Source organism: Haliotis rubra, unplaced genomic scaffold, assembly GCF_003918875.1.
Source record: "Haliotis rubra isolate DU_JTF1 unplaced genomic scaffold, ASM391887v1 Scf8, whole genome shotgun sequence".
In the NCBI taxonomy this organism is placed as follows: Eukaryota; Metazoa; Mollusca; class Gastropoda; order Lepetellida; family Haliotidae; genus Haliotis; species Haliotis rubra.
This window is the reverse complement of record NW_025767523.1, coordinates 4404766-4421363: the sequence shown is the minus strand read 5'-3', so window position 1 is coordinate 4421363 and position 16598 is coordinate 4404766. Positions and strand designations below refer to the sequence as shown.

General features: G+C 39.5%; 1 protein-coding gene across 1 annotated transcript in view; it reads right to left on the bottom strand.

The window, feature by feature from the left end:
* Positions 1–16598, bottom strand: part of LOC124261391 (PH and SEC7 domain-containing protein 2-like) — a 42250-nt gene that overhangs the window by 13924 nt on the left and 11728 nt on the right. Inside the window, exons 3-11 of the mRNA XM_046695705.1 lie at positions 14866–15059; positions 13395–13453; positions 12529–12662; positions 11762–11846; positions 10125–10206; positions 8974–9202; positions 8135–8279; positions 6876–7019; positions 5995–6188 (exon numbers count right to left, since the gene is read on the bottom strand). Of these exons, the coding sequence (XP_046551661.1) occupies positions 5995–6188; positions 6876–7019; positions 8135–8279; positions 8974–9202; positions 10125–10206; positions 11762–11846; positions 12529–12662; positions 13395–13453; positions 14866–15059 (1266 nt within the window). The remainder of the gene's footprint in view (positions 1–5994; positions 6189–6875; positions 7020–8134; positions 8280–8973; positions 9203–10124; positions 10207–11761; positions 11847–12528; positions 12663–13394; positions 13454–14865; positions 15060–16598) is intronic.

Genomic DNA, 16598 nt, shown 5'->3' with positions numbered 1-16598 from the left:
GGCTTGCTATCGGTTCAGTCATCTCATTCAAGGCAATTGTTTTAACGTTATTTTACTAAAAATTACAGCAAACTTAAGGCTAAATACTGGCCTCAATAAAACCCTGAATATTTTCTTACCTTATAAGGATTGTGCATAGCCTTGCCACCCCAATTATAACCAATGACACATTCTGGCAATGAAACATATCCTGACTACTATAATAAACACACACATAACATGTACAACTGTTTGATATAGGTGTACGTATCAATACTGTTGTGATATATATTTGATGAAAAGACACAGAATAAGACATTCTGAGGCAAGCTTGTCCTTGAGTTCCCTCTTGAGCCGAAGTTAAAACCAAGTTGATGAGAAGAATATATTTCAAAAGCAAAGTTGTAAAATGCAGTATGGTATTTGAGGAGATATATGCTGTAAGTTATGGCAGTCTGTGAGATATACACACTTATTGTGTTTGAGCACTGTATGTAATTCTTTCTCAATACTGAAGAAAATGAGACAAGAATTTCAAAATCGAATCAATACACAAACTGGCAAGAGCGACAGCAAAAGAGAACAAATACATTTCCATGTAGACATTGGGAAAAACAAAGTAGAGCAAGCACACTGATTTTCCCTGCTGTAAGATCAAAATGATAGGGTGGCTGTACAATCTGTTTAGTTACATGAAAAACACTTTCCTAACAGAGAATGATGGGACAAAATAAAGCCTTCACAGTCAGTGACTTCATCAACCAGCCTGAAGATAAGTCAAATACAATGATTTGTCTTCTAAGATGATTTAATTAATGTATGTATGAACACTGAGTATGAGAGTAATGTCAAAAGATATTTTGGTACAATTGGCACCCACTTCTGTCCCCTTTCACAATAACTGCACTGAAATCTTATCAATATGAGATCTTTTATTTGTATACTCAACATCCCTGCCTGACGTTTGGAGGACTTTGCCATAGAAGGTCATGCCAGGTGAATAATAAACCAACAGGCATTGATGCCTCTAAATTCTTAGTACAAATGAGCAGGACCTTCAGAAACATTCTGACTGCTAAGAAATCTGAAATCTAATCACACTATTCTATTGTTGAGGGAATATCATACATCCCGCATCCCATCAAGTTTTAAGCAACATGGCATCTACTCCCAAAAGGTGAGTGAATGAGTGATTGAGGTTTTACGCCGCTTTTAGCGATATTCCAGCAACATCACGGCAGGGGACACCTGAAATGGGCTTCACACATTGTACCCATGTGGGGAATCAAACCCGGGTCTTCGGCTTGACAAGCGACCGCTTTAACCACTAGGGTACCCCACCACACCTACTCCCAAAAGGGAGTACTATTGTCGATATATATGGGGTGGGTGGTGGTTTGGTACTAAATTGGGCATATATGTTTGGGGGAATTTTCTTTAGTTTAGCATAAACTTCCAAACAAACATGGTAAAGAAATTTAGACAAATCATTTTAGAAAGTTTACACAGTGGATCAAGTACTATATATTGTTCATTTAGACTGGGTTGCCAAATGTTGCCCTGAGCTGACTTGAAGCGACCTTCTATGGAAATATCCTCTTCATACAGAGTGGTATCGAGAAGTAGTGAAATATCTCTTTATTGAATACCCTCCAGCTATATCACCTGTTCCAGAGAGGGTTTCAATGTCAAAGTCTCTTTGAGATAAAAAAACGACCCTACTGTAATATAACTAAGTATTTTTGGGCTGTTGAACTTAGTGAAGGGTAGTATTTGCATAAATAATGGATTTGCAAACAATACATACGCATTGCCACCTTAAACTGATTGCCATAAAGGATATAGGTATGGTTGACATGACATAACATGACAAATATTGTGTTCTTTGGTGATAACAAACTTGTCTTAAGTGGTTCCTGGTAGTGTGAGAAAGTGTGCTTGTACGTGCTCATACACTGTAGACACTAAACCATGTCTTTCAAGAAGGTTCTACTAAGATGCTTGAGGACCAGTGTCACTAAAATCTCATTCAAATCAGACCTTGGTGCTTGCAGGTGCTGCTCAAAGATCTGACAACAACCCACTGTAGGTCACATCTAAATGACCCTTTGCGAACTTTGACCAGACAATGAAATGACTAACAGGAAATTGAAATTAGGCAATCAGAAATCAAATTTCCCAAGCTTCATAACAGTAGTTTCAAAATGGCAACTTCCATTCCCAAGTATGTTTTGACAAATATTTTAGAAATTTTGAATTCCAAACTTGAAAAACTGAATAAAACAAAAAACAGACTTGTCTGGAAAGGGGAAAGTCTTCCATTTCAAAATTTACTGTTGTTTGATATGCCCTGGATTACCCTTCTTGGACTAGCATTATAAGAAAACAGACTGACCTCGTTATCTCGTAAGCAAAACTTTGATTAGTGAGATGAGTGAGTGAGTTTGGTTTAACGCCGCTTTTAGCAATATTCCATCAATATCACGGCAGGGAACACCAGAAATGGGCTTCACACATTGTGCCCATGTGGGGAGATTGGTGAGATGGAAGGTAGTTCTTAACTGACCTGGAATGGGATGTCCTCCAATCTTACTGCAGAAGTAGCAGATTTTAATGTGGTATATATAACAATGACAATATCCGGGCCTTCCTATACCAAAACACTAAATGTATTTAAAATAATGCCTTCTCAAGGTAATCCATATATTGTAATTGCATATGATTCCTCTATAGCCATGATAACACCCTGTTTAATGTTAAAGCTTTGCTGAGAGTTTGTGAGTCACAATTGATTATTATCAACTGGATGTATATAAATGAATAAATTTTCTGAACTGTGATTTGGACAAGTGGCTAGAACTGGAAACTGGTTACCCTTTGTCAGAATAATCATCATTCTAAGGTTAGGTGTTCACACCCAACATACTTTGTCTCCCAGAAGTCGTGTTTCAAATGTAAAGTTTGTCATAGCAGAAAGCAACAGTTGTCTCTTAGTGATTGTTCATTGCAAGATTTTGGCAAATGTTGTGAATATCATCATGTTGGACATATTTCCAATAAAGCAGAAAGGCACAATAGTCAACAGATTGTCCTGGGAACACTGAGTGAGTGAGTGAGTGAGTGAGTGAGAGAGAGTGAGTGAGTGAGTGAGTTGATCTAATACCGAACCGTATTTCAGATACATCACTGAATGTCAGTTTATGTGACAGGATAACACAGAGTGATGAACAACCTACAGGTTTTCCTACAAGCATAGACAGAGTGTTCACAAATCAAGACTCATAACTAGAATGAATGTGGAATTCATTGGATTCTGGTATGCCTGAGAGCAACAAGTCTGTAATGTATATTGTGACACTATCCTAGGAGTGAGTGAGAGTGAGTTTAGTTTTACGCGGCACTCAGCAATATTCCAGCTATATGGCGGCGGTCCACTATCCTAGGAGACGACATTGGTAAGTGGAACATAGAACAGTGAACAGAGAACTTAGAACAAACACTATCTTGTCTTACAGGAATCGGAAAACAAATACTTAGTATGATGAAAAGGATATCTTGTGTAGAAACATTTGCCTGAACATGAACCTGAACATTAACCAACAATGTTTTAATTACATAATAAACCTCCAGCCAAGGTCTTAATCCAATAAGACAGTGGCAACTGGCAGAAGAAACACAAGATGCTGTTTAAGTTTGTGATTGTTATCACATGATGCCACTTCGATGAACAGCCCCTGATTAACACCAATTTCTCTAGAAAGCTTACACAGATGAACATTTTGGCAGAATGGAAATACCTATCCCCAGGTAAATGTAAGGTTGAGGGCCTCGGCTTGTGACTCCAGATGATTGTGATATTAGTACTTGACTAACATGTTGAAGATCAAACATCAACCTGTACACATTTCATCAAGGACTTAATTCAAACACCCTGAAACTACAGTAGTCAAGAAGAAAAGCCATGACAATATTCAGACCTCTGATGATTACATTGTTTGATAAAACAAAAGTCAAACCATGGTGTAAAATATCTGTTATTAACTAACTGCAAGGTGATACTGGAACACATTCATCTACAAATTGTGAAGTTGAAACAACCGCTCATCAAACCAAAAAAGCAAGGATGACCTAGATAAGTACTACAGGAAGAGGAAACCGACCTAGATAAGTACTACAGGAAGAGGAAACCGACCTAGATAAGTACTACAGGAAGAGGAAACCGACCTAGATAAGTACTGCATGAAGAGGAAGCCTCAAGGCCCCAGTGAGCTGGAGATGGTTTCTAATGATGTGACGTCAAACAAAATAAGGGTTTGAAAATGACAAAAAAATAAATAGGTACAAAAATAGTCTTTCTTCTGAATTCAACGTGGACCATTATTTGACCAATTACAACACAAGCAATAAAATACTGCCAAAGTAACATCTAAATGTAAGCATCAAGGATAAAGTGTAAGCTTGGTAAACAGCATGCGATTACCAGAGTAAACAAAAAGGAAGAAACCACTGTGCTAACAAGGAGGTTCCTGGTTGTTTTCCAGTATGGTACAAATGACTAGACTGGAGCAAAGGAAATCCTGAGATGAGCAAAGATAACAAATCCTACAATACCAGTTACTGTAGAACATGCAAAATGCAACAGGAAAGGAATCGTTTGTGATGAGGATGAGGATTTCAAAGTAAGTCATAAGGTCTAAATTTTAAAATATGTTTCACAAATAGTGGGATTTCTCCATATCACAACACTGAATAAGAATGGATCTTTGACATATACATTAAATGTAATGTTGGTTTTGTTTGATAGCACTATAACACTGGACTGAAACTATTTTTTTAACAACATTAACTGCTGTGGAAACTCTAAGTCAATATTTTTTAATCAATGATGAGAGATGTAGAAAGAATAAAGGTGTAAAATTAGATTTAAAAAAAAAAAATTCTACCAAAGTGTGCTTGCTTAATCAGTTAATAGCCAGGAGAATGATATTGAAACAAACACATGTTAGATGTCTCCCATGGAAAGCGAATGGCAACATTTGAGATTAGTGCAATGTGGGTTGAAGCAACAGTACATATCTGTAAACAATGGTCAATGGGAATTAGTTGATGATCCTAGTAAACAAGCCAGGGATGAACAGACATGTAAGTCAAAATAGTAAAGTAAAAACAGGCTAAATTGCGACAAAATTGGTATCAATAAAATATTTGGGAGACATTTTGAAGTGACTGCTACCTTCAAAATTACAGGACTCCCTGGGACTGACCCCTCAGTTAGATCTATACTTCCTTATTTCAACTGTCCAAAAGATGCCTTACTCATTAACACACATATACATACACCCACATGTTCTGCAATTTATAAATCATAATAATGATAAGCATGAATCTTACAAAGAGTGATTAAAGTAAAATCAAAAGCATTAATTATTCAGTGCAATCATTCATGTGAAAACAGCCACAATACTTATTTAACAGTGTACAGGTCACAGCATTGGTAGCATCACTCAAGTCAATATATATGTTAAAATGTTGAAGCAATTCACATTCTTAAGGATTATCTAGCTACCACTCAGCTATAATCATAATCAAAAGTAAACCAAGAAACTATGCTTCATGACATTACATACATAGATTGCAAAATATAGTCAAGTGAATCCTTTGATAGAAACTGACAAGTCAATTCAAATTGTTGCAACAAACAATTCTCAGTTACATCACAGATGCTTTTAAGAGAAGTTTACCCCTCTGATTAAATGTGATGTGAAATCAACTTCGGAAACCACATATTCCATCTTCATATAGCCGGTATGAACAGCTACATTGGTTTTAAACCTTGCTCCACACTCATCCCTTGGAGGAGCTCGTGACAGGCGCCATCACTGCCTTTAGCCAATTTCACCCATTGCTAATTTCTTGGTTTACTGATCTCATCAAATAATGGCAAGATTATCAATGAATCAGATTATGTCATATTCTACCCGATCAGTCTGATAAATGGCTGCACGATAACTGTACCTATCAGAAAGACTACGCTGCACTGGCTTGGCTGGGGTGGAGAAGGGAGGAACAGCTGGCGCCCGGGGGACATCACTTGCCATGCCTACTTCCTCATCTTCCCCAATGGCAGTCTCGACAAGAGAGGGTTCAAGCTCGGGAAAGCTTGTCATTTTGGCTTGGAGGAGATACACATAAGTTTTGTATCTTTTAAGCTGAAAGAAACAAATATGGGATGAAGATATTGTATAAAAACTGATGGTAGGAAAATACAACATCATCTCTGTGAGTTCTTAGTTACACTGAAGCAACTAATTCATAATTTATGGCTAGGGGGGTGATGATGATTTTAAGGGGGGTCACCCATTTTGTTCTGAGGAGGTGGGGGGTCAGCAATTTTGTACACATGTTTCTAGGGGGGTCAGCAATTTTGTACACAAGAATATTTAAAAATTATGCTTTAAAAATATGGAAGGAAGGGGGGGGGTCATTGACTTTGTATATGACATGCAGGGGGGTCACTTACTTTGTACATTAATTTTAGGGGGTGGTGGTGTCATTCACATTGTACATGCTTCTCCATAAAAATCATCAAACCCCCCGGCCATAAACTATAAATGGTCCCTAAAGGCAAGGGAAAACATGATGCACTCATAGGAAATCAAAATCTTTAGTTGATACCTGAACAAACCCAAAGAAACTAATGTAATGTACTTGCAAGTCACATGACCTATACACTGTCCCCCAGAGATGACAGTCATAACATCTACAAGAGGTCTTTCATAAACTTCCACAAACAACATTTATATGCATTATAGACTTACAGACTGCTAAACATGGCAGAACACAAGATCATATGAATTCCACTGGCAATTTGACACTAAACAAAGCAAGAAACTTACCTCAAATTCGAGGTAGTTTTCCTTATCAAGGTAGTCTTGTATGACCCTGGCCTTGGCTCCCTTCTCTGGTGCCATGGCTCGGTGTTGGTGAAGGTCTTGTTCCAGGTTGCTCACATGGTCCTCATGGGTCATCAGCTGGTCCTTCTGTTGAGAGGACATCAGGAAAAGGGTTTAACATTGCATAATTATTTCACTCATATAGCAATGTGCACACACACACGTGTTGCTACTTGTACTAGTCCGAACATATGCTGGGTTTGCTTGACGTAGCAACAGCATGGATCTATAGTGCCAGTCTGCTGTGATACCAAGTCACAGTCCAACATGGATCCTGTCTTCAGTCACAGTACACTCCCTTAATGCCATGAAACAGCTAGGGTAACAAGTGTCATCCCTTAACATCTCTTGGTATGATGTAGGATAGAACCCCTACCTTCCACTCTCTCACTACTAGGCAGACACGACACCACTAGGCAGTTTGACACAAAGGGAGGGGCTGTCATGGATGATGTTTGAACTGGATCACAGGATCTGTCTCATGAATATGTGAAGACCAGCTAGAATGTGATCCAGGACTTTGAGAAACTGCTTAAATAATTTCCTTCAAATTTTGCTTCATCACTTCTGAACGACTCTATAACCATGTTTCAACTGACTGACTGACTGACTGAGTTTGGTTTTCGCTTAGCAAATTTTGCAACATCACGCATGCGGGGACACCAGAAATTGGCTTCACATTGTGCCCATGTGGGGATTGAACGACGAGCCAATGCTCCATTAGGCTACCCCACCGCCCTGTTTCAACTAATACAAATACAATCACATTTATGAAAATCTATGTGATCATATCAGTAGTTGTAAGTTCACACCATTCACTACATTGAGGCACCAATCAATTCTACTTTCACATCTTTGATGATCTGGAATTGTCCAACTCAGTTTGAAATTTGAGTAAAAACTTAAGTTTGTTTCAAGAAATCGGGGCCTGATGTTTACATACACACAACAACACAGTGTTAATAATAAAGGACGGAACCTCCAGGACACCAAGACATCCCAGCATTTCAGTTTCAATACTGGATTAATAGTTTGTATTTAAGATATAAAGCTGAAATAACAACTCAATGACTGAGACTCTGTTTCCACTATTTCTTCTGGCTTACATTCATAACATTGTTCACTGGATGTTTCCAACTGTAGTACTTGTAGATAATTCACAGATAATGCATTAACAAATGATTCAGTCAGCTAGCACTTACCATATTATGCCTGGTGTAGCAGGATGACAGTAGAGGGCGCTGGAACCTGGTCTTGGAGCCACAGCCTCCAGGAAGCGTGGGAGCGGAGTACGTGGACGCAACCATGTTAATGGTGTCAATCCACTCTTGCAGTTCTTTACTGTCACTGCAACAGACAAAAAAGCTCAAATATTGTCCTTGCCACCTCATCCAAACCATGAATAAATTGGTAATCAAATGACGAGTGTCCAATACATGTTGCAGTTCTAAGACAATGGCACTTTGGGGAAAGCCATGAGCAGCGATGAGATGTTAACAAACCTAGATGCATTACAGGAGCTAACAGTGATTTGAAGCCACAACTCTTGGTTTCTGGCACACCTAATGGTCGACTAACGCTTAGTCCCTGAATGTATATAATTTTGATGGTAACAAATAAACCCATTTAAATTGAAAAGGAGCCCCAGTGAGTTGGGACATTGGGGAAATCTAGACTTCATTTAGGGCTTCAGCATTGCAAGGAGGGCAAGGCTGTAGGGAAAATAATGTGGTTCATGGATAGTGAGACAGACTAGCCTAATGGAAGCATGTCTGCACAGTGAATAATGCTACCTTAGACAAATGGGCCATTTGTATTCTGTAACCAATTATATATACTCGGTGAAATTTCAGTTTTGACCCAGTAAAAATAGGTTTCAAGATCCCTCAGGAAACAGCTATGTGCAGCCAATTAGACAACTGGATCATCTTTTTCCCCTCCTGAGGACGTTGAATGAACCCTGTCACATTCCACCCACAACATTGGGCTGCTGGGTATGGGTAATAAAAGACCTGGGGTTCCACCCTGGGATGTGACTGACCTTGTCTGGAAGAGGTACTCGCACCAGTCTGCTGTCTGTAGACGGAACACATGCTGTTTTTTGGTGTAGTCAGTGGCCTTGGTGGCCAGTGAGTGGTGTATACGGATAGAGTTATTGGCACTCTCCACAAAGCCTCCCTTCTTCAGCTGGTGTTCATCCTTGTACAGGTACAGGATCATGTCCCTCAACACAGCACAAAACATCTTCCAGCCTCGCTTACCCATGGGGGCTGGACATGAACAGATGTCAGGTAAATAACAAACTACATTTAAATGCTTATAGATGTATTGGATTTACAGAACTGTCACTTCCTTAAAAAGGAAAACATAAGCTCACTTGATTCTAGACTAGATAAGAAATTACCTTTAATTTCACAAATCTGCAAAACTTTGCCAAAGTTACCATAAGGAAAAAGAAGGAATTGACACAATTCCTGAGTTTTATAGTACTTTTAAACAAGTTCTCAGACAAGGACATGTGTGTTAATTTTGAACCCTGTGCACCTTGGCACCAGTACCATAAACAGCATGACAAACAATTTTTCCTAAAAATGCATTAGAACATTAATCTTATTTAGTTGTTCGCTTATAGGTAAATCAAGTCACTGAAGCTTGACAAGGAAAGTCAGGGTCCATGGGGAGGTAACTCTGTGTTATGTAACAGAGGGAATTAGCAGAGGTATGAGGATAAGAAATATTACACCAACACTGAATACACTTAGTTCCCTGCAGCAGGATGTGAAGGCTTCATACTTAATACTGATCACTCTACAGTAAAGTGAGTAACGTTTTATTAAACACTATATAGTCCTATAAGGGCATCATTTTTTTTATGTGATTCACATAGACACCAAATTCTGAACATGGGTCGGTCGGGAAAAAAAAACAACTAAAAAAAAAAACAAACTTAATAAAGACAAAATGAGCTGAATAATGTTCTCATTTATTGTAATTCTATTGTAATCCCAGTGAGCCTAGGAAAAACACTGAGTGATGAATTGGTGTTTATACATGATCAAGAGTATAGTGCTTACAAACGTAAATTCATTGAGCAAATCTGGGGTTACAACCCCTGATCATAGGTTTCATACACACGAGGAGTGCAATTTGATGTTGATCAAGTTAACATGTGTAATTATGACATGCACTTACTTCTTCTGCCATCCATATCTTTGCAGCACTTCCTCATCACATAGCCTTTCTTGTACTCCATTGTTTTATTTGGGTCTGGAGTCTGTGAGACATAGGACCAATAACATTCAAGGCACACATTTGATATGTTCAATACACAATAACATTTATGAAAAGGGATCATTACTGTAAAGAATGTGGATATACTAATAACTTTTGTTTTGTTTGTTTGTGTTTTAACAAAGCACTCAGCAATGAAGGTCTTGACCACAAAATTTAGACACTGAGAATATGTTTGTTGTTTCACACTGCTCTCAGCAATAGTCCAGCTATATAGCATCGGTCTGTAAAAACCAAGAGTGGACCAGACAATCCAGTGATCAACATCATGAGCATTGATCTACGCAATTGGGATATGATGACGTGTCAACCAAGTCAACGGGCATGAGAGTCCGATTCTGTTTGTCACTTCTTACGACAAGCATGGGTTGCTGAAGACCAATTCTAACATCTAACATGGATCTTCACAGGTAGACTTAAAATATGAACAATACACAACATAGTGTTACAATGCCATGCTGTCAACTAGTTCCTAACCCATGAATCCCCACAATGCAAGAACCCCAGAATCCCCACGATGTAAGAACCGCAGAATCCCCATGATGTAAGAGCACCAAAATCCCCACAGTGTAAGAGCCCCAGAATCCCCATAGTGTAACAGTCCCACAATCTCCACGATGTAAAAGCCCCACAATCCCCAAGGAGTAACAGCCCCACAATCCCCACGATGTAAAAGCCCCACAATCCCCACGATGTAAAAGCCCCACAATCCCCAAGGAGTAAGAGCCCCACAATCCCCACGATGTAAAAGCCCCACATTCCCACACGATGTAAGAGCCCCACAATCCCCACGATGTAAAAGCCCCACAATCCCCAAGGAGTAACAGCCCCACAATCCCCACGATGTAAAAGCCCCACATTCCCCACGATGTAACAGCCCCACAATCCCCAAGGAGTAAGAGCCCCACAATCCCCACAGTGTAACAGCCACACAAATTCCACAAACCCCACGGTATAACAGCCCCACAATCCCCACGATGTAAAAGCCCAACAATCCCCACGATATAACAGCCCCACAATCCCCACGATGTAAGAGCCCCACAATCCCCACAGTGTAACAGCCACACAAATTCCACAATCCCCACGATATAACAGCCCTACAATCCCCACGATGTAAGAGCCCCACAATCCCCACGATATAACAGCCCCACAATCCCCACGATGTAAGAGCCCCACAATCCCCACGGTGTAAGAGCCCCACAATCCCCACAGTGTAACAGCCAAACATTCCCCACGATATAACAGCCCCACAATCCCCACAGTGTAACAGCCCCACAATCCCCATGCCGTAAGAGCCTCAGAATCCCCATGGTGTAACAGCCCCACAATCCCCACAGTGTAAGAATCCTCACTGTGTAACATCCCAAAATCCCCATGGTGTAACAGCAGTAGAATCCCCAAGTTGTCACAGCCCCAGAATCTCCATGGCATAACAGCCCCAGAATCCCCATGACATAACAGCCCCAGAATCCCCATGGTGTTACAGCCCCAGAATCCCAAAGGTGGAACCTGAGACACAGCTTTGTAGCCTTACTCACATCTAGGAAAGGGTTCTGTCCTATTATAGGTCCAGAGGTTGACTGAGCCTCCTGGGACGCATCTGCTTCTGGCACATCATCATCCCTGCAACACAGGTAATTAGAAGCTACAGGTATGTAGAACAATGTCTGAAATAACACTAACACACCTTTTGTTATATTATTTTTATGGCTATATAATCAGATGTACAACTACTAGACATCTGCAGAGATCAGACTTCCTGCTGTGACTGATCTGATATTACTTAACATATCTGATTCATGTTATCTCTGAATTTGTCAGGTTGTATGTTATTTATTTCATGACTAAGTACTTACAACACAAATCTCAAGGAAGCCTCGAACTTACACTCCCAATTTCCTCAAAAGCTACTTTATAAAAAAATGATACCAACTGACCCTCACTTAGTTATCAGCGGCCTGGGTGTTGTTGTACAAAACGATCTTAACCCTAAGGTGACCACAACTCCCATACCTTAACAGACTTAAGGTGGTCTTATAGCTAAGGTTGTTTTGTACAGTATAATGGCACCCTGTTCCACAAAGTAGCCTTAGCACTAAGGTAACTGAAACTCCCATACTTTAGCATGGACTTATAAAAGTTAGGACACTAAAATCACTTTGTGGTATAGAGTTCAGTAGAGTACCAATGACGGAAACTCCAACTGGGAAACAGATACAGCAAACACTGTAGATAATAAAAATAACTGGATATCAATTATACTACAATCAACATATCTCAGTTTTTTATAAACTCTTCCACTTACACTGCCCAGTCTAACTGCTCCGACTTGATCGACTGGTAGATTGACTTCAGGACTTCCCTGGGGAAGTTCTCACCATCATTAAGCTCAGATAAATTATCAATAAATTCAGAACAGGTCATTTTCCTCCCAACAAACTGCAATAGAAGACATAAGTCGTGACTTAGAACATATACATGTATATATACATATAACAGTGTATCTTTCCACCATCAGTTTTGTTCACTGTAAGGGAGTGACTCGGGCTTATGTGAAGTGAGTGAGTAAGTGAGTACAGTTTTACGCCGCTTTTAGCAATATTCCAGCAATATCACGGCAGGGGAACACCAGAAATGGGCTTCACACATAGTACCCATGTGGGGAATCGAACCCGGGTCTTCGGCGTGACGAGCGAACGCTTTAACCACTAGGCTACCCCACCGCCCCTATGAGAAGCGAACTTGAGCATTTGATGTGATGAGCAAATACTGTAACCACTGGGCTACACCACCGCCCCATTGTTTGCTATTAACTCCTTCATAAAGTCCAAAGAGCAGTTATAAACAATATTACTATGAAAAATATATAAAAAATTATTTTAAAATTAGTAATCAAATAAATCTTTTTCACCTGTGGTATTAATCATTTTGAAGACATGATGAAACATCAACATACAGCCAATGAGAAACATCTCAAACCAGGCCAAGATACTCTAACAGTATTTCAGATTGGTTCATTTTCAATGAGACTCATTCTTATCTCGTGTGTCATAAATATCTTTCCAAAACTGGAATAACAAAGAAGAATCACCTGTTGAAACACGAACATGTCGTGATGTCATAAATAACTGACCATATGGCTAAAAGCAACACTGTAGTCAACACTCTTACCTGTCCATGTAAATCTGTGTTGAGCAGCATTATTGCACATGTTAAGGTGTGACAAGCGTCTGCAACAGATGGGTGATACTTACTTACAAATTATAAACGAACTGGCACTCAAATGAAATATCATGGTAAATGTAATTATGGGAATTATACAAGAGCCAGGTTATTCTTTCAGTTTATCCTCACAGTTCCACAAAACTGAGTTGGTTTGTTGCAAAGTAGGTAAGTGAGTGTAGTTTTACGCCACTTTTAGCAATCTTCCAGCAAAAGCACGGCGAGGGACACCAGAAATGGGTTTCACACATTGTGCCCATGTGAGGAATTGAACCCAGACGTTCAGCGTGAGGAGCGAACATCTTAACTACTAGGTTTACCCTTGTTGCAAAGCACCATTGTCAACGGTCAACTAAATCAAAGTACCCTGTTAACACTGAAGTCTCGGCAAAGCAAACCAGTGAGGTGAGCAAGAATCGTTGTCTCCAGTGTATGATGGCATGGGATCAACTAAGCAGTGATCAGCCTAGGATTTTGTTTATGTGAAAGGTGCTCACAGACCTCGAGAAATAAATCATGATTTCTATGAAGAAACTGGGGCATACAAAATACTCATACCATTCAATATTGTGCTGTAATAGCACTATAACTTTTTACAAAATTTCCTTTCCATTGTTTTATTTGTCATCCTTTAGTTTTGATTACTCTCTGTTGATAAACAGGAGTACCAGAGGACCATGCATATATAATGAATTTGTCAATCATAATGTGGCAATCCAACATTGACAAACATGTCCTAGATCTATCCCTGACTAAGTCAACAATCCTACCCTGTAACCACCAAATCCAATTTTGTCTCCTCACAGGACAAGCAAATGAGTGCTGGTGTCCTATTGTAACCTTGATCCCCTTGGGAGCAATCTCAGCTGGGCTAGAGTGTGACTATCATAAATCTACAATATTGACTTGGAGTTACCCCAATTGGAGAACTGAGATTACCAAGTGGCTGACAACCAGGATCATCACCAGGATTGACAAATCATAGGGAAAAGACAGAAATTTCTAGACCTTTTGGGCTTGTTTGCAATATTCCAGCTGTATGACAGCAGCCTGTAAATATTTGAGTGAGTGAGTGAGTTTAGTTTAACACTGCTTTTAGCAATAATCATGCAATATCACGGCAGGGGAACACCAGATATGGGTTTCACACATTGTACCCATGTGGGGAATCGAACCAGAGTTCTCAGCGTGACGAGCGAATGCATAACCACTAGGCTACCCCACCGCCCGTGTAACTATTTTAATATAGGACAGACAATGCAGCGATTGATATCATGAGCAATGCCTCATGATGCCATGGTGATATGACAAGCAATCAACCAAGTCTACATTCAGTCTTCTAATATGACACCTGTTAGTGGGCACCCAGAATAACCCAAAATGCCCAGAGGGTTAAACCTTTCAGGACAACGCAACTTACCATCTGAGTTGAATGATCCAGGGTTACAGATCATATAGTGGTGGGAGAAGTGAGCCAGCACTCTCTCCCTCTCCTGTGTCTCCCCACTCAGTGAGAACTGCAGCAGAAACTTGCGAAGAGCCCCGTCCAGCGAAAGCCCCTTGAAGTCAAAGAACTTGAGATACTCCTCCGCCACAAGTGTGCTGAACTCATTTCTAAAAACAAAAGATTCATAATATGTATGAGTGAGTTCAACACTGTGTTCAACTGATAGTGAGTGTCAAGCTAGTATTCAAGTTATATCACAGAATGTCAGCTTGATATTGGAGGACAGCCAGATGTCGTGCAGATTCTGGGATATTTACATCTTTGGGTATATTACTGGCAAACCTTGAAACATAATATGGACAAACTAGCGTTGGTTCCATGATCATTGTTTTCAGTACAGTGTACTCTGTACAGTGAGTGAGTGAGTTTAGTTTTACACTGCTTTTGACAATATTCCAGCAATATCACGGCCGGGGACACCAGAAATGGGCCTTACATATTGTACCCACAACTCTGTACAGCGAATTGCAGCGTTTATAATGATTCCACCTGTGGCCCCACTTTGAACATGTGAGCAAAGTTTCTCATAGTCTTAGTTATCATCGTCTCAACAAGTCTTTCTCACAGTTTTTCCCCTTCTGTCTAGCCCTTTCTGCAATGCTGAAGCCCTAAATAGAAGCAAGTCTAGATTTCCTCAGGTTCTGGATCTCCCAACTCACAGGTACTCCTTATTAATTTAAAAAGAACTGTTTCTATGAAAATCATATATATTCAGAGACTAAGCGCTAGTCTACAATGGCCTGAATTGATGCCAGTCACAAAGGCCACAGAAGCCGAATTCTAGTACGGCCTTCTACTCTCCTCAGATAAGCTTATACTATTCAATATGTTACACTTCAATCAGATGTTGACCATCCTTCCTGTCTCATCAATAACTTCCACATATACTTTCAAATCAGCTCAAAGGTAATGTCATGTCCTCTGTTCAACTGGTTGTGAACCTCGTCACAAGAAAAATCACCATCACCCTGCCCAAATACTTGGTTCTTGAATAGATAAATAAACAATGCTTCTATATTAACAGTATTAAATAAAAGAAATAAATAGATAATACGTACTGGTATGAAAACCGGATATGGCAAAAATTAATTCAAGCCTGAAACCAAAGTACTATATGATGTATGAACCCTGCAATAGTAATAATAGCTTTATCTGATTGAAATTATTTGTACTAACATATTTTTCAGTGTATTGGAGTTTTATTTTGGGACAGATGAAACTACTGTTACCAACAATTGTTTGCTTTGTGAGGCGTTTGAAATACACTCTATGATAAAAAGCTATGCCATTTCCCACTCTGAACAAAGAAATATATAGGTCAGTGACACCAGTGACCTCTTAACTTTTAAAAAAATATATCCATTCAGCAAAGTATATAACATTAAAACATATTTCATGTTACTGTACTGTATACAATTGTATTAATTATCAGTTATACAGAAATAAGAAGATTTATGGCAATTACATGAGGAGAACAAAATAGCAACTTTATTTGTGCAAACTTAAACATGTTTATCAACTGATCAGGTTGATTCAACAAGTAGCGTGTGGCTGAATGTTGATAATATAGTACTGGTTGACACAACTGGACACGGTAGATTCATGGGAGTGTCCAGGTCAAAGATAGTGGACTATAGATAGACTGG